A 15,951-nucleotide genomic window follows, 5' to 3' on the forward strand; every position below is an offset into this window, starting at 1 on the left:
TCTTTGCATGAAACCAGATTAGATACTTCCACATATGCACAGAACAAAAACAATTAGGAAGTATCTTGCTAGCTATAATAGTCTAACCCCCCCCCAAATTATGTCCTCTTTTGGTTAAAACACAGACACACACACATACATATTGCTGAGATACGGTGGTCCCTCCCTCCCTTCTCATGCCAGTTTAGCCTAGTATTGTAGAACCTGGGATCAGGAGAAGTAATTTTATATTTTGTCCATATGTTATCCATCTGAATATGACTTTAATATGACTCTGAATATTTCTCACTCCCACCTTTTATTTTCCCTGTACAACTATGCTGTAGAAGATCAGGGCTTTTTATGGTGATGGAGACAACAGGACTGCCAAGGGACAGTCTAAAATCATCTGTGATCTGCAAAACTGTAATATTGGCACATCTTGGGTTGGGGCAGAATGTTAAAATGTATAGGATAGGACCCATAAGTGGAATCATATAATTGTGGTCTTTTGTGGTTGGTTTCTCTCACTTAGCATAGTTTCAAATATGGTGTTGTATAATCAATACTTCATTCTTTTTTATCGCTGAGTACTATTCCATCACAAGGATATACCACATTTTGTTTTTCCAAATTTGTTGGGTGATAGACACTTGAAGTTTTTCCACCCTCTGGTTGTTGTCAGTAATGCTGCTGTGAACATTTACAAGTTTTTCTTTGAACTCTTGTTTTCAGCCACTGAGTAACCACTGCCTACACTACTGCCTCCACAGCAGAGTCGAGCTTCTGATCTTGTTTAGGGGAATTCCTTACACTGTCCTTGCTTTGCTTGGCTGTGGGTGTGGGGGAGAGTAATGCGTGATATCCTTTGACCTTGGAGGCTGTGAAGAGATCACTTTGGGCGGATGCCTTGGGGGCAATTCTGACTTCCTCTCTCTTTTGTTAAACCCAGAAAGAAAGGTTTTACTGAAGCACCAACACAGTGATCTCCTTGCTTCTTGAGTGGTTCATATATATATACTTGAGTGGTTCATATATCTGGCAAGTAAGGCCAGATTCCAGATTCTCAGGTGACATAGTCTGCTGGTGAGTTCCAAAGGAATGACACCAGCAGGCCCTGCAATTTAGGGGTGGCCACCGAGGACAATGGATTCTATTTAAGGGAAGACTCGAGTGCATCATGAATTAAGAAAGCAGGATGCTGGGCAGCCCCGGTGGCTCAGCGGTTTAGTGCCGCCTACAGCCCAGGGCATGATCCTGGAGACCTGGGATCCAGTCCCGCATCATGCTCCCTGCATGGAGCCTGCTTCTCCTCCCTCTGCCTGTGTTTCTGCCTCTCTCTCTCTCTCTCTCTCTCTCTCTCTCTCTCTCCTCTCTGTGTATTCTCATGAATAAATGAATAAAATCTTAAAAAAAAAAAAAAAAAAGAAGGCAGGATGCTGTAGTTGTATACTAGGTTTCTTTGGGGCTGGGGTGGGATAAGAAATGGCTTTCTCCATGGCATATGTTCTCTGAGGCCCAGCACCTCTCTCATGTTTGGCATTTTGCCATCCTGACACTTACCAACAGGCACATAGGGAGACAGTGTAGCCTTTTGAGCCAGCACTTGGACTTCGCACTCAGAAACCCATGTGTAGATCCTGACTAGCTCTTACTAGCTGAGCAAGCTTCTTAACATCTTCTTCATCCTTCAGATGGAAATCATAATAATACCTACCTCATAGGATTGCTGTAGGGATGAAGTAAGATGGCACAGATAGAACTCTCTGTCTGGGTTCCTAAGGACCCCACAAAGGTTAGCTTTTATTACCAAACCATTATTTTGAGTAGGAATCAGAGCTAGCAAAGATACAGTGTGAAGACTTCCTCCTTTTCCTCAGATTTTAGATTTCTCAAATAATCAGCTGCTTTATAGACATGGTGTAAAGGATAGAAAGCTGTTTTGGCTTTTGATTCCATTGTATAATTTTCCACTAACTTGGCATTTTAGTGGAAGCATGTTTTATTTCATAGCACTGATCACCACTTGACATATTTAACATTTGCTAGATGTTTAAATTATTTTTCTCTTCCCCAATAGAGTATAGAGCTCATGAGCACAGGGACTTTGTGTCTTCTATGTATCCCCAGATCTTTGAGCATAAATATTTGACTGAACTGAGCACCTACAATATACATGCCACCATGCTGAATGCTATGGGTGGCATGATTTCACATGCATTGCTTCATTAGATCCTTACAATACCCCTGTGAACTTTTCAGTACAAGTATCATCATCACCATTTTACAGAGGTGGAGAGTGAGGCCCAGGAAGGGGGTCTCCTAAGGTAGGTAAAGTGGTGGAGCCAACTTAAGCCATTGAACAGTTTAAGTCCAATTAGAGAGATGTCCATTTATGAAAAGTTATTTCAAAAGAATAAACTTCTGGAGGGTATTATGCTGAGTGAAGTAAGTCAGTCGGAGAAGGACAAACATTATATGTTCTCATTCATTTGGGGAATATAAATAATAGTGAAAGGGAATATAAGGGAAGGGAGAAGAAATGTGTGGGAAATATCAGAAAGGGAGACAGAACGTAAAGACTGCTAACTCTGGGATACGAACTAGGGGTGGTAGAAGGGGAGGAGGGCGGGGAGTGGGAGTGAATGGGTGACGGGCACTGGGGGTTATTCTGTATGTTAGTAAATTGAACACCAATAAAAAAAAATTAAAAAAAAAAAAAAAGAATAAACTTTCCAGGTCACAGTTCACAACAACTGAAGAAAGAAGATAAGGCAATAAGAAACCATCAGGCAAGAATCCGTATGTGTAGAGGATGATACCACACATCGGGGTTCACATCCTAGCTCTAACATGTTTACCCACATGCTGTGACTTTGGGCAAGTTATTCAACCTCTCTGTACTCCTGTTTCATCATTTCTGAAATAAGGATGCTATTATTAGGATAAGGAGAAAATGACATACAAGGTTGTTGTGAAGATTGAGTTTACATACGTGGCACTTAAAAGTAGCACGTATATAAGTAGCATATAGAAATCATCTATACATAGATGGTAGGTAGGTACATACATACATACACAGAAGATGACTGTAAGTACTACGGGGTAGGGAGACAGATTGAGATCCTCCATGCCGAAAGTGCTAGAGAAAGGGTCAGGGATGTTCTCTGTTGGTGCAACAAGCTGAAGCACACAAGGTAAAAGTTTGCTCATGGACCCAGTAGCACTCTCTTCTATTTACCTGAGTTGTTCATGCATGGAGTAAAGGTCCTTACTCCCTGACTGTCTTGACAGGTTAAATGCAGCCACTGAGGAAGTGTTTGCAAGAAAGAGTCCCCTGTTTCTTAAATGTATATCTTAGAGCCCATACTGAACAGTTCATAACTCCAAATAAAAGTCATTGTGTTCCAGAGCAGGCTGTTCTGTTGGATGTCTCTAGATGAGGCAGACTGAGGTCTCTGCTGGTGAAAACCAATAGGAGTCTCGAAGTTCCGCCTATCACATACCTGAGGTGCCTGGGCAAAGAGAATGCTCCACCAAAAAAAAGTCTAAAAATTACAGATCATCAGACAACCAATAACACATTGATGAGATGTGTCTAAGATCTAGGATCCTCCTGGCTGTAAAGGAAGTCTTTTGGATCTTTAAAAATATCAGTCTTGGGTTTTCAGAATTATAAAAGTGGATCATTGTTTCAGATAAATCGAAAAGCAGAAATTAAAAAGCAAGCAGTCCTAACTAATTATCCCATTTGTGAAACTATCACACCGCACCTCTTTTCCATGAATAGAAAGGAGGGTTTATGGGTGATATCATCCAGGACCAGGCAGAAGGATTCCTTCTGTAACCCACTGACAGATGGCCAGCTTCTTCTACATGATGTCCAGCACAGTCTCCCTTCTTTCCAGGGTTCTGAATTTGGCCAAACATACTTCCTCACCTGGGGTGGAGGCAGAGGACGCTGTGTCAGTGTGGCCTGTTACCATGCTGCCTCTGCCTTTGCCTTTGCCAGTTGCACAGAGGGCACAGTTTTGCCCTCAGTCTCAATATGCCCATTTTCCATAAGCATTCAAAGTCTGACACCAGACTGCAAAATTGTTACCTTTCCAATCTGTCTCTGCTGCTTACTAACAGGGCAACTTATGTAATGACCGTAAGCTCGAGTTGCCTCACCTGAGAAATAGGGCTCATAAAAAGACCTGTTCCACTGTCATGATGGGAGGATTGAGCCAGTTAAGAAGTGCAGAGTGTTTTGCGCCTGTATGATAGGACCTGAGTAAGCACCCACTGATGCTAGCTGCTGCTGCCACCGCTACTCCCAACAGACGCAGGTCCAGCCTGGAATTGTGCAGGTTTTATGCAAATTGCCCAGTTCTGGCTGACGGTTATTAATTGATTTATGAGCCGAAGTATTTTTCATGCTTTGGGACACTGGGAGTCAAACCCCTGAAACGACCAAGAATCAGAATCAGTTTTCTTTCAGGAGAGGGGAACCTACAGTTATGAGTCTGGTAATACTGGGTAGAAAAATGTCCCTGTTTTATTTTAAAAAGAAATTCCAAAGGACATCAACAAAAGTTAAAAAAAAAAAAAAAAAAAAACTCTTTCAGACTGAGCAAGTCAGAATAATTAGGTACAAATAACAGGACTCTAGGACCCCAGGCAGACAACAAGTTCTTTTTTTTTTAATATATAGATTTTTTTTTAAAGATTTTATTTATTTATTTATTCTTGAGAGACCGTGAGAGAGAGAGACAGAGACACAGGCAGAAGGAGAAGCAGGCTCCATGCAGGGAGCCCGATGCGGGACTCAATCCTGGAGTCTCCAGGATCACGCCCTGGGCGGAAGGCGATGCTAAACCACTGAGCCACCTGGGCTGCCCAGACAAGTTCTTATGTACTGAATGTTTGTCAGGGATTCTCCCCTTTTTTGTGCCAGACATGTCTTTGATAGTGTGATGAACTCTATGGACCCTTTTCTGAATAATGTTTTTCAGTGTAGAAAATAAAAAAACATAGGATTACTAAGGAAACCAATTATATTGATAACATTGCTGTCATAATAAATGTTTGCAATATAGGAATCCCATCTTATTCATGCATTAGCTATCATGACCTATAGGCAGGAGTAGTAAATATGCTACTTTCTCGAAGTATGGGTGAATGTGATTGATATTTCGGGACATCTGCAGTAATTCTAATATGACATGAAAATATCTACAATTTCCATTGGTAACAAAACACAGGCACTGCTTATATTACTGTATGTTTGTAACTGAAGGGAAGGCTAAATTAAAGTTGAAGGTTAGGGCAGCCCCAGTGGCGCAGCGGTTTAGCGCCGCCTGCAGCCCAGGGTGTGATCCTGGGGATCCAGGATCAAGTCCCACATCGGGCTCCTTGCATAGAGCCTGCTTCTCCCTCTGCCTCTCTCTCTCTCTCTCTCTCTCTCTCTCTTTCTCTGTCTCTGTGTGTGCATCTCTCATGAATAAATAAATACAATTAAAAAAAATAAAGTTGAAGGTTAGTGAAAATAATGACGTAAGCTTTCCCCACCCAAGTTCTTGTACATACTTTTTGGGCATCTGCAGACCCCAGCTTAAGAAGCCCCAGCTTAGACCAACCAGGAAGTGCTGAAGGTATAGCAGCTCCAGAAATTATGCCAAGGAGAGTTGCTCCTCCAACATTTGTTCTGTGCACCAGCTCTGTTACCTGACTGGTTTTAGAATCCTAGGGAGTGGGGTGAACTCACTCTTGAGGAATGGCTGCACCCACATCCTCCTGCCTTCATCCCTTGGGCACGGCTCTGGATGTAGGACCAGCTCATGTCAGCAGTTCTCTTTTGATTTGAATGTGTAGGTGTGGATACACCAGCAGACCTGACAAATAGTGCAAGTGCCAGGCTTGGGAAGAAGAGAGAAAGGAGGTAGAAATTCTCCCAAAGGGAAATGGTATTGAATTTGGGGAGGAGTGACAAAATCGGTGTCAATCCTACATTATTCAGAATATTTCACCTGATTTGGAAATAGCATTAAGATGCTCAAAGAAACTTGCTCATATTAGAGTTTATTTAGACAAATATAGCATAATGTCTTCCCAAACAGTTGCTAAAGGAACTTGGGTTTCCAAGGAAGAGATGCTGAGCTGTTAGAAGGCCAGGGTCCTGTAGGAGTACAACAGCCACCCTTATTCTCAGTTTCACTTTCCATAATTTTACATACCTGTGGTCAAACACGCTCCTGAGGCAGATAATCCTCCTTCTGAGTATCTTCGGAGAGTCAATAGCCTAACTATGTCACAGTGCCTATGTCCTTTGTGTCACTTCATTTTGCCATGTAGGCATTTTATCACACATCATCACAAAAAGAGGAGTGAGTACAGTATAGTAAGCTGTTTTGAGAGAGAGACCACATTCACATAACTTTTAATTACAGTAATAATTGTCCTATTTTATTATTATTAATCTCTTACTATACCTAACATAAATTAATCTTTATCATAGGTATGTATGTGTAGGAAAAAACATGAGGGTTTGGTACTATTTGAGGTTTTGGGTGTCCTTTGGGGGTCCTGGAACATATCCCCCAAGGATAAGGAGGGACTATTAAGTATTTCTGGAAACCTTAAATCCTATATTTGTAATTTTGTTGAATACTGATGTAATTTGGCTTATCTTTGTAGTCCAACACATGATAGAAGATGCATGTGTGTATGTATGTATGTGTGTATAAAACAATAAATCTAGTATATTGATTATATTCAGCTATTCTAATGCATTTGCCTTAGATTTGCCCAATTCTGAAAGAGATGTGCTGAAATCTCCCACTCTAATTGTCCTTTCAGGTTTGCCCTATATCTGTGTTGGGCTGAAGTGCTGTGCTGTTGGATGCATACAGTGTTACGATTGCTCTACCTTTTCATACATTGTGCTTTTATCAATACATAATATCCATTCTGACCTCATCAACCTTACCTCTTGCCTCGTCTCACACGAATCTACTCCCTCCCACACTATTCTGTTTCTGTGTGTTCCCTGGGCCTCCAGCCTGCACCCCTTTATTCATTGCACCCTGTTAAGTGTTTTTCTTCCCAACATCCATCCTTCTTTTAACTTTTTTTTTTTTTTTACCCACTCTTTCAGTGGAAAAATACATTTCATCTCATTTGTTATAATGACCGATGGACCTGGTTTTCTTCCTTCTGTATTCCTTTTTCTTTTTTAAAATTTTGAGTTTTTTTTTTTAATTTTATTTATCTTTTCATGAGAGACACAGAGAGAGAGGCAGAGACACAGGCAGAAGGAGAAGCAGGCTCCATGCAGGGAACCCGACGTGGGACTCGATCCTGAGTCTCCAGGATCATGCCCTGGGCTCAAGGCAGGTGCTAAACCGCTGAGCCACCCTGGGATCCCCTGTATTCCTTTTTCTTAATTATTGATTTTACTCTGCACTTTTCTCTTACTTTGTCTTTAGTTTGGCTGATATATTAACTTGTCTTCTACCTTTTCTTCAAACTTATTCTCTACTCTTCCTAGATTATTTCAGTCCCTCCTCCTTATTTCTCTGTGATTTGAAAATAAAATTCCAGCTACTTTTCTCGCGAACACTCTGTAGCTCCCCGGCCCTCCTGGAGACGAGGCTTCAGAGCTTTTGTTTTTCCCTCCACTGCCTTCTCTGGCCAGCCAGAGCATGTCAGGGTGTGCACCCTGCTGTCCCCACAACCCCGTTCCCAGTTCTTGGTGTTGCTGAGATAGTTGAATGCTTTCAGTCTAGCAAACCATGAGATTTCCCCTTCATCATCTCCTTTTTACTTTGAGAATCTTTGTTTAGCACTTCCTTTGCATACCCACTCCATCTATGTAAACATACACAGGTATATATGAGCTTACAACTGTCTATCTTTAGTTACACATATATCAATATAATATAGACAGGGATATATGTAGATAGATGGTACATGTAGAGTTACTGTTTATTTAAGAATTTATTTATTGCACAATGCTAGTTGCCTGTTGTCCTCAATACCATTTTTTTTCACCCCAAGGCCTGAGGTGTAGCTTGTTGGTATACAGGATTCTTGAGGTGAAGTCCTTTTCTTCTGTAATTTCTAGGGGTCACTCCACTATCCTTTGGTTTCTAGGGTTGCAGATGAGAAGACTGACGCCAGGTTTATTCTTCTGTTCCCTTTGGGAGCAGAGTGTGATTTGTTCTGGGAGGTTCCAGAATGTTTTTATTACCCTTTGGAGATTTGGCACTGTTCAGAATGGCCAGATGCATGAGTATTCCCACATTGATCTCTCCTGGAATTCAGGACACCCGTCTTGTCCAAAAACATGAGTCTTTTTTTCCATTATTTGTTTAATTATTTCCTCTTTTTCATCTGTTCCTTTTTCTCTATCTGAGACTCTGGAGATTCACACCTTATAGGGCCTATCTTTGTTCTTCAAATCTCTTTTCCTTTCTGTTTTTCAAATCTTTTGTTCTGGTCATGAGTTCCTCTATGCTGTCTTTGCTCTGCACTTTGAAATTGTGTTTCTGATGGAGCTTTCCTAATACTGTTGGTTTGCTGTATTTTTTTTTTTTTATTTTTTATTCATGACAGACAGAGAGAGAAAGAGAGAGGGGCAGAGACACAGGCAGAGGGAGAAGCAGGTCCCATGCAGGGAGCCTGATGTAGGACTCGATCCCGGGACTCCAGGATCACACCCCAGGCGGAAGGTGGCACTAAACCGCTGAGCCACTGAGGCTGCCCTGGTTTGCCGTATTTACCACCCATCCTTCAATTCATGACTGTACTTTACGTTGTTTTTAGTTCAATAATCATATCTTTAGATAAGAATTTTGCATGTGTGTGCTATCTTCATAAGTGTTCTTTTATGTTCAGTTCAAATGAGTGCCTTCCACACAAGTGCTGTGGATTTCCTTTGCTGCCCCTAGGCCATGTTACTTGTCCTACTGGGCTCATTTCAGCTCATCTGTGGCAGCTGGGCAGTCCCATTGCTGATGGAGCAGTAAAGGTGGGGCAGGCAGGCCACTGGTTCCCTAGGCTCCTGAAGCCCTCTTAGCCCTGGCCCACCTGTTCTACTCCCCTGGGTTTATTCTCAGAGTGAGGAGGCTTTCCTATGCAGGAGGAGGAATAAGGGATGGGAACCTATGATTCTCTGTAGGATAAGCTCTTCGGGGATCCAGAGCTGCCCTGCATGTGCTCTAGGGTTCCTCAGCCTCTTATTGGAGCCTCTGCCCCACTGCCCATGATTCCTGTCTCAGACCTCACCTGCTCCAGCTGGTTGTGAGCCCCACCAGCCTCTGGGCTCAGAAGAGCCTGGTGGATTGGATTTGGGACAGAGAAAGCATGAAAAGGCATTTAGGGTAGGACTCTCCAGAATCCATCTCCGAACTATGATTACTTTATATTCATAAAAGTGAATCACAATTGGGATGCCTGGGTGGCTCAGCGGTTGAGTGTCTGCCTTTGGCTCAGGGCCTGATCCTGGAGACCCAGGATCAAATCCCGCATCGGGCTCCCTGCATGGAGCCTACCTCTCCCTCTGCCTTTCTCTCTCTTTGTGTCTCTAATGAATGAATAAATAATATCTTTAAAACAAAACAAAAGAAAGTAAATCACAATCATTGTAAAGGGAAAAGAAACCACTACAGAATGGTACAAAGTAGAAAGTGAAAGGATCTCTTGTTTCTGTCCATTCGCCCAGGGTAGCCACTATTAATAGCTTAGCAGGTCCTTCACATATTTTCTCCTTTCTTACATACTTATTTCTTTAAAAAAATATAAATGGGGTCGTACTATATGTACTGTTTGTCAATTTGTTAGCTTTTTTTCCCCTCAGTGTGTTAAGGACTTTTTTTTTTCCCCATATAGGCTTGCCACGTTTTTTTAAAATGACTATATGGCTTTCAGATGTGAAAATAACAAAACATGCTTAATGGATGGTTATTATATACAGTTTTCTCTATTATGAACAATGTTGCTTTGAAAAGCTTTGTGTACACCTGAATGTATTTCTGTAGACCAGATTGCTAGATGAAGGATACGTGGGTAAAAGAACATATGCTTTTTGAATCTCAATAGCTTCTATCAAATTTCCCTCCAGGAAGGTTGAGCTTGTTATTCTCCCATCTATGGAATATGAGAGTTGATGGTTTTCACACTCTGGCTGACACCATATTAACATTCTTTTAGTTTTTGTTAGTTTGATAACATAAAGTAATATCCTATTGTTGTTTTAATTTGAAATTTTAAAATTAGGAGTGAGGCAGTAATGTTTTTTCATGTGATTGTCCCCTTGTTTTTTTCTCTGTGAATTACTCCTTCATATTGTGTTCTTTCTTTTCCCATTGAATTGTTGGTCTTTTTCTGGATTCATAGTTCTTTCTAACTTAAGGAAGTTAGTTCCCTGGTTGTCATTTGCGTGGCAAAAAGGTTTCATAGAATATTATTTGTCTTCAGCTTTTTGTGGTGGTTTTTACTCTACTGGCATTTATGATTTTTGTATCAAACATTTGGCCTTTTTTCTTCAGGTTTCATATCTTTGTGGGAACGATCTTCCTTCCTTGACGATAGTATCAGTATAAAGAACTTTTATGGTTTCAGCCTTCACATGTAAATCTTTGATCTGAGATTTATTTTGATGTGAGAAGTAGATGGGGTGCCTGGCTGACTCGGTCGGTAGAGCATGCGACTCTTGATCTTGGGGTCATGGGCTTAGAGCTACTAAAAAAGAAAAAAAAGAGTGGAGAAGGGCTCCAGCTTGACTTGTTGAATTTTTTTCAATATGGCTTCTTATTTAATCCAGCATGTCAGAGTCCATCTTCTACTGACTAATCTGAGATGACACCTTCATCATAGATTACATTGCTGCATGACTGACTCTCTTGTTGAATGATTTAAGGTTTGCCCAAGGGAAAGCCTCGCGACTGGGGCATATTGGGAACCTGACTCCTGCGTGAGGGACACGGACACCACAAGAATTTCCAAGAGAGTGAGACTGAGCTTTCCCTCCTGCCTCTGCTTGGCTTCCCCTTCCGTGCTCATCTGCCTTTCTGTTACTGGTGTTACAGATATCTGAGAAGTACGGGCTGCCTGTGGAGAAGATCACAAAGCTTTATAAGAAAAGCAAAAAAGGGTAAGAAAGAAACAACTTACACTGACTTCCAGATCCAATCAATCTACATAGTACCTTAAAAAAAAAAAGATGGTGCCCATCTTTTGTTCTGTTGTCCACCTTTTATAAAAAGTGTGTGTCATCCTTACAAAGGATTGCTGAGCAGCTTACAAATGCAGAGCATTTTGGAGATCTTAATAAGAGAGGGAGGGAAGGAGACAGCACATTGTCTTGATGTCGGCTGAGATGTCCCATTCTAATGACAGGATAAGCCGGTGGAATAGAGAGGTTTAGAAGTGGTGAAGACCCTGGGGGGAAAGGCAGTGTCAACCCTGTGCAGGGAGCGGAGTTTATAAAGGATCACATGCTGCTCCTGGGATTGGTTTCATGTTGACACGTGAGAACCGTTCAGGGCATAGAAAATACCTGTGAGGTAATTATCAACAAAATAATCTAAATGATTATTGGACCTGCCTGTTCTCAGTGTTAAGAACAATACTTCATTTATTGGGGGAACAATACTTCATTTATTGGGGGCGTTCAGTAGATTCTGGGACTCTTGCACGTGCTTTGTATGCACCGCGCTATGACTCCTCCCCACGCCTCCAGCCTCCTGGGGGCTTCCTATGTGTATGAGGTTCTAAGAGGAGAGGCTATAGGAGCTAAGTTTAGTTCTAGGAGAGTTTCTGCTGAGTCAGCTTCTGGAGCTATTCTACAAAATGCAGAATATGGCTCTTTAAACTCTTCGCTGAGCCTCTGTCATAAAGGAAATTGATTATCTGAGATGCTCCGGCTTTCTGAGTGATGGGTCTCTTGGCAGATTGGGAATCAAATTTGGGAAACCTTTTCCACTGGAGCCCTTGTTGGCAAATTCACTTAAATGAACATTACAATTTTCTCCATGGTCAATGCAATAGGCTGAGCCTATTCCTTTGATGGTGATATTTGAGCGGTGTCTCAGGGTCTTACTGCTGGGCAGAAATCCTCATTGCAGACGTGCATGCCAGTGGTCATAACATTTCACTTCCATCGAGCACCATATTGGGCCCTGCACTAAATACGTTAGTCCTGACAGCAACTCTAGAGCAGGCTTCTTAGTTTGCAGTAGAATAAAACAAAAAAAAAAAACTTGCCAGATGATACATAGCTGTCAAATGAGTCAGTTCTTCAATGGCAAACTGAGATCTGTCTGATTTCCAAATCACGGACAGACCCTGGAAGTTGTTGATTCTCTTAAAACCAAATCCACTTGGGATAGTTGACCAAGGAGTAGGTCACATGTGGTGAAGTGTAAGCTTCAGAGTGAGGCAAAGCCAGTTTGCAGTCCAACTCAGCCAAGACCCAGCTGGATGAACCTGGGGAGCTGATTTCACTTCCCTGTACTCAGTTTTCTCATCTGCATGGTGGCGATGGTCAGGGCTGCTGGGAAGAATAAAGACAAGGTCTCTGAAACATTGAAACAAATTACATGCTCAGCAAAGGATAGCCACGGTTCTTGATTTTCCTCTTCTCTCACTATGGAGTACTTTCTTAAAGTGTGTTTTCTAGAGGCAGTGGGCTTAATGAAAACAGTTAAGGACCTGATTCTGTCAAGAGCTAACTCAGCGATTTCAGGCTTACCTCTCTGGGCCACAGTTTACCAGTCTATAAAGCAAGGGGGGTGGGGGGTGGATCTCTGAAGACCCATTTAATAAGGAGTCACCAGGTTAGTTCTGACAAATTGAGGCTTTATTTTCTTCAAGCTGGTTTCTGGGGAAAGAAAATATGATGAGGGTCTTTTCCTGCTTTATCTCCTCTCTCCTCCATCCTTTCCGGCCTCCCTTACCAAGGAATAGCTGAGGGGACCCCCTCCCCCCAGCCTGGAGTCTGCCCTTGCCCTCCACTTGTTGACGGCATCTTTGTTTCTTACCCCCCACCCCACTCCCTGGCAGCATCTTGGTGAACATGGATGACAACATCATTGAGCACTACTCCAATGAGGACACCTTCATTCTCAACATGGAGAGCATGGTGGAAGGCTTCAAGATCACACTCATGGAAATCTGAGCCCAGCTCTCGGCATCCCCTTGGCAGGAGCCCTCAGCGCATTCCTCCCCAGGAGAGATGGAGGCCCCAGCCTGGAACCCGGACACCCACCTCCCCCAACTCAAAACCACTGTTACAGACCACACTGGGAGCCGGACGAGGCACAGAGCCCCGGTTCTTATCCGTGTGTTGGGCCCATCCGCAGGGTCCTACTGGAGCTGAAGCCTGAGGCCCTCAGGAACGTGTGCTGGGCCTGTCAGATACTTATTTATTCTCCACCTTCTTCGGGAACCCAGGGTCCAGGCCCGCCAAGGCACTGCTGGTCACTGCTGGCCTCAGATGAGACCGTCCAGAGCTTTCCCCCTCCAAGGGAGACACAGCCAATCCGTTCACTCCAGAGAGCCTGAGAATGCCCGGGCCCTTCCGCCTCACCTGCACTTCTCCTGAGTGGCTGGACCAAACGAGCTGCTGCCACTTTCTGGTCACAAACCTTCAGGCCACTCTGGGGAAGGCCATCTTGCTAAATACCTCCCAGGGTTTGTCACGAGTGGCTGCCAGGCCTTGTACAGGAAGACATTCAGCTGCCATGTAATTAGTAACTCAGAAGGCGTGCCTGGACATCGTGTACATAGTGTTTATAATATCACAATAATATATTTTACCCGTGGTACGTGGGCATGTTTACTGCCCCTGAGCTGTTGGGGAGGCGCTGGGAAGGGAAGTGGCCTCGGGTGTCAGGGACCCCGGGGGATGCCGAGGAGGATGCTGGGGGCACTCCCGCTGTGCGGGCCACTGTGCTGGGCTCCTGGCGACGCCCGGCCTGTGCCTCCGAGTGGCCCAGGCAGGTGGGAAAGGTCAGGGCGTGGAGGCCTCGGCCCTCGGTTGAGGGGAGCTCTGCCGAGAGGCTGTGCTATCCCGGAGCCACCGCCGAGCTCCGTGGGGCTCGGGAGGGCCTGGCCCCTGTGTGGCACCTCACGGTTTACACGCACATCCTTCATCTCAAGTGGCTCCCTTACAAGCCCAGCAGCAGCTGAGAGCCGTGCCCACAGCTTAGCTCTGAATCCACAGGTGAGGGCAGCCTCCTGTGGCCGCCTCTGCTCCAGGCTGCTGGATGGTGGGGGCGGGGGGGTGCCCCCCCAGAGCGCTCTGGCTCTTCTGAAGGCAGCCTCCCGAGGAGGACTGGGAGAGAAGGTCTTGTCCTCCTGCACGTGCCCTGGGAGACAAAGAGGAGAAAGAAACGCTTCCCTAAACAATTATGAAACCATGAGCCGTCTTGGGGCGCTGTTCTCTTTGAAAGGACTGGTCAGTGGTCTGGGGTTTGCGTTCACCCATGTGGCTGAAGCACTAGCCTTTGGTAGTCAGCACGCCCTCCCCTCAAGATCCTGCGCTAGGACAGGTTCTGTGTAAAGGCCCAGATTTATTTGAGAAGCACTTTGACGTCTTACCTGGGGGGCTCTCTCTCTCCAAGGGCTCCCTGCCTCCCACCCCTTCTGCCCCTGAGGCCCAGAGCAGGCCAGAAGGGCTGTTTTCAGCCAGCTGTGTCTCCTCGAGGCTGCAGAGGATTTGAATGGAACAGAGGGCAGGGGCCGCACCTAGGGAAATGTCCGGGTGGTCTTATGGGGGCACCTTTCAGTGTGTCTTCTGGACATCTTACCCCTTCCTGTGGTGCCAAAGGTTTGCATCCTGGATTCAGTTCTGCTCCAGCCTGTTCCCTCCTCCCCACTCTGTCATGCCCTGAACCAGTAGCTTGGGGACCTCACTGGGTACTGATGCAGCTCTGTTCTATGACAGACAAATTCAGTGTTGGAAATAGGCACTTCCCATGCACCTGACTTATCCGTTCCGTCCTCTGGAGTCTGTGCCCCAGTAGTACCTGCCATTTCATCTGCCAGTCATGTTTGAACCCGCCCCTCATGTTTGAACCGGCCCCTGAGGCAAGGAGCATGGGAAGTGCATAGTATATAAGATACAATTTTGGGCAGTCTGACACAGGTAGCCCCACCCTTCTTTCTCTAGTCTTGTGGGAAAATGTTTGCTAGTCCTGCCCTAGGCAGAGGATGAATCAGAGATGCTTTTTCATTTGTTTCTGATCCCTAAGCAATCACTGTAGTGACCCCTACCTACCAGAACAAAGAATGTGAGGCCAGTGCCACCCAAGGGTGGTGCAGAGCATCACCTCCCATCTGCTCTGCTCCCAACCCTTACCCTGTCCGCTCCATCCTCAGAGTGCCCGCGGCTTAGCTTGGATGTGTCCTCCACCATGTATGTCAGCAGAGCTTCGATGAGCACAATTTTCTGAGCAGAAGCACTCTAGAAAGATAGGAAAAACTGACTCCTCTGCTTTTGTCCCTTAAGTTAATCACACTGAAATAAATATGCTTTTTAAAAAATCCATGTAAAATGGGGGACATGTCAAACAAGTATTTTTCTTATATGTATCCAAGTTGCTTAGACTTAACAGGTGTTTGGAAATTGGGACCAACAGCAAAATGCAGTCAGATATCATCTTGGACTTGGATCCTAAAAGACTGAACTCAGAAACTTAGGAGGCATGAAATGAATCAACATTTATTTTCCTTCTTATTTAAAGTTAGGAAAATGCAAGAGAAACAGGGTTTGTGCCAAATTCTCTGAATGGCCCGTTCTTAAAAACGAGTGAGGGAGATTGATAGATGGACAATTTGCTTTCATGTTTTAAAGAAAAAAAAGGCAAATGTAACTTAATAGTTTTGTAAATGGGAGAGGGGGAATCTATAAACTATAAATACAGTTATTTTATTTTTTGTACATTTTTAAGAAGAAAAAATAAATATTCATAATGTCAGAGTAAA

The 15,951-nt window shown here is 44.0% G+C and overlaps 1 protein-coding gene across 5 annotated transcripts in view; it reads left to right on the plus strand.

Moving 5' to 3' along the window:
* GRHL2 (grainyhead like transcription factor 2) overlaps positions 1-15,951 on the plus strand; it is a 157,959-nt gene extending 142,008 nt beyond the window's left edge. For 4 of the 5 annotated variants that reach the window (XM_038555223.1, XM_038555220.1, XM_038555221.1 and 1 more), the window contains exons 16-17: positions 11,052-11,116; positions 13,027-15,951. In XM_038555223.1, the coding sequence (XP_038411151.1) occupies positions 11,052-11,116; positions 13,027-13,141 (180 nt within the window). In that variant the 3' untranslated portion in view covers positions 13,142-15,951. The remainder of the gene's footprint in view (positions 1-11,051; positions 11,117-13,026) is intronic. The other variant, XM_038555222.1, reaches the window with a different exon arrangement.

The sequence above is a fragment of the Canis lupus genome, chromosome 13, assembly GCF_011100685.1.
Source record: "Canis lupus familiaris isolate Mischka breed German Shepherd chromosome 13, alternate assembly UU_Cfam_GSD_1.0, whole genome shotgun sequence".
NCBI classification, from domain to species: domain Eukaryota; kingdom Metazoa; phylum Chordata; class Mammalia; order Carnivora; family Canidae; genus Canis; species Canis lupus.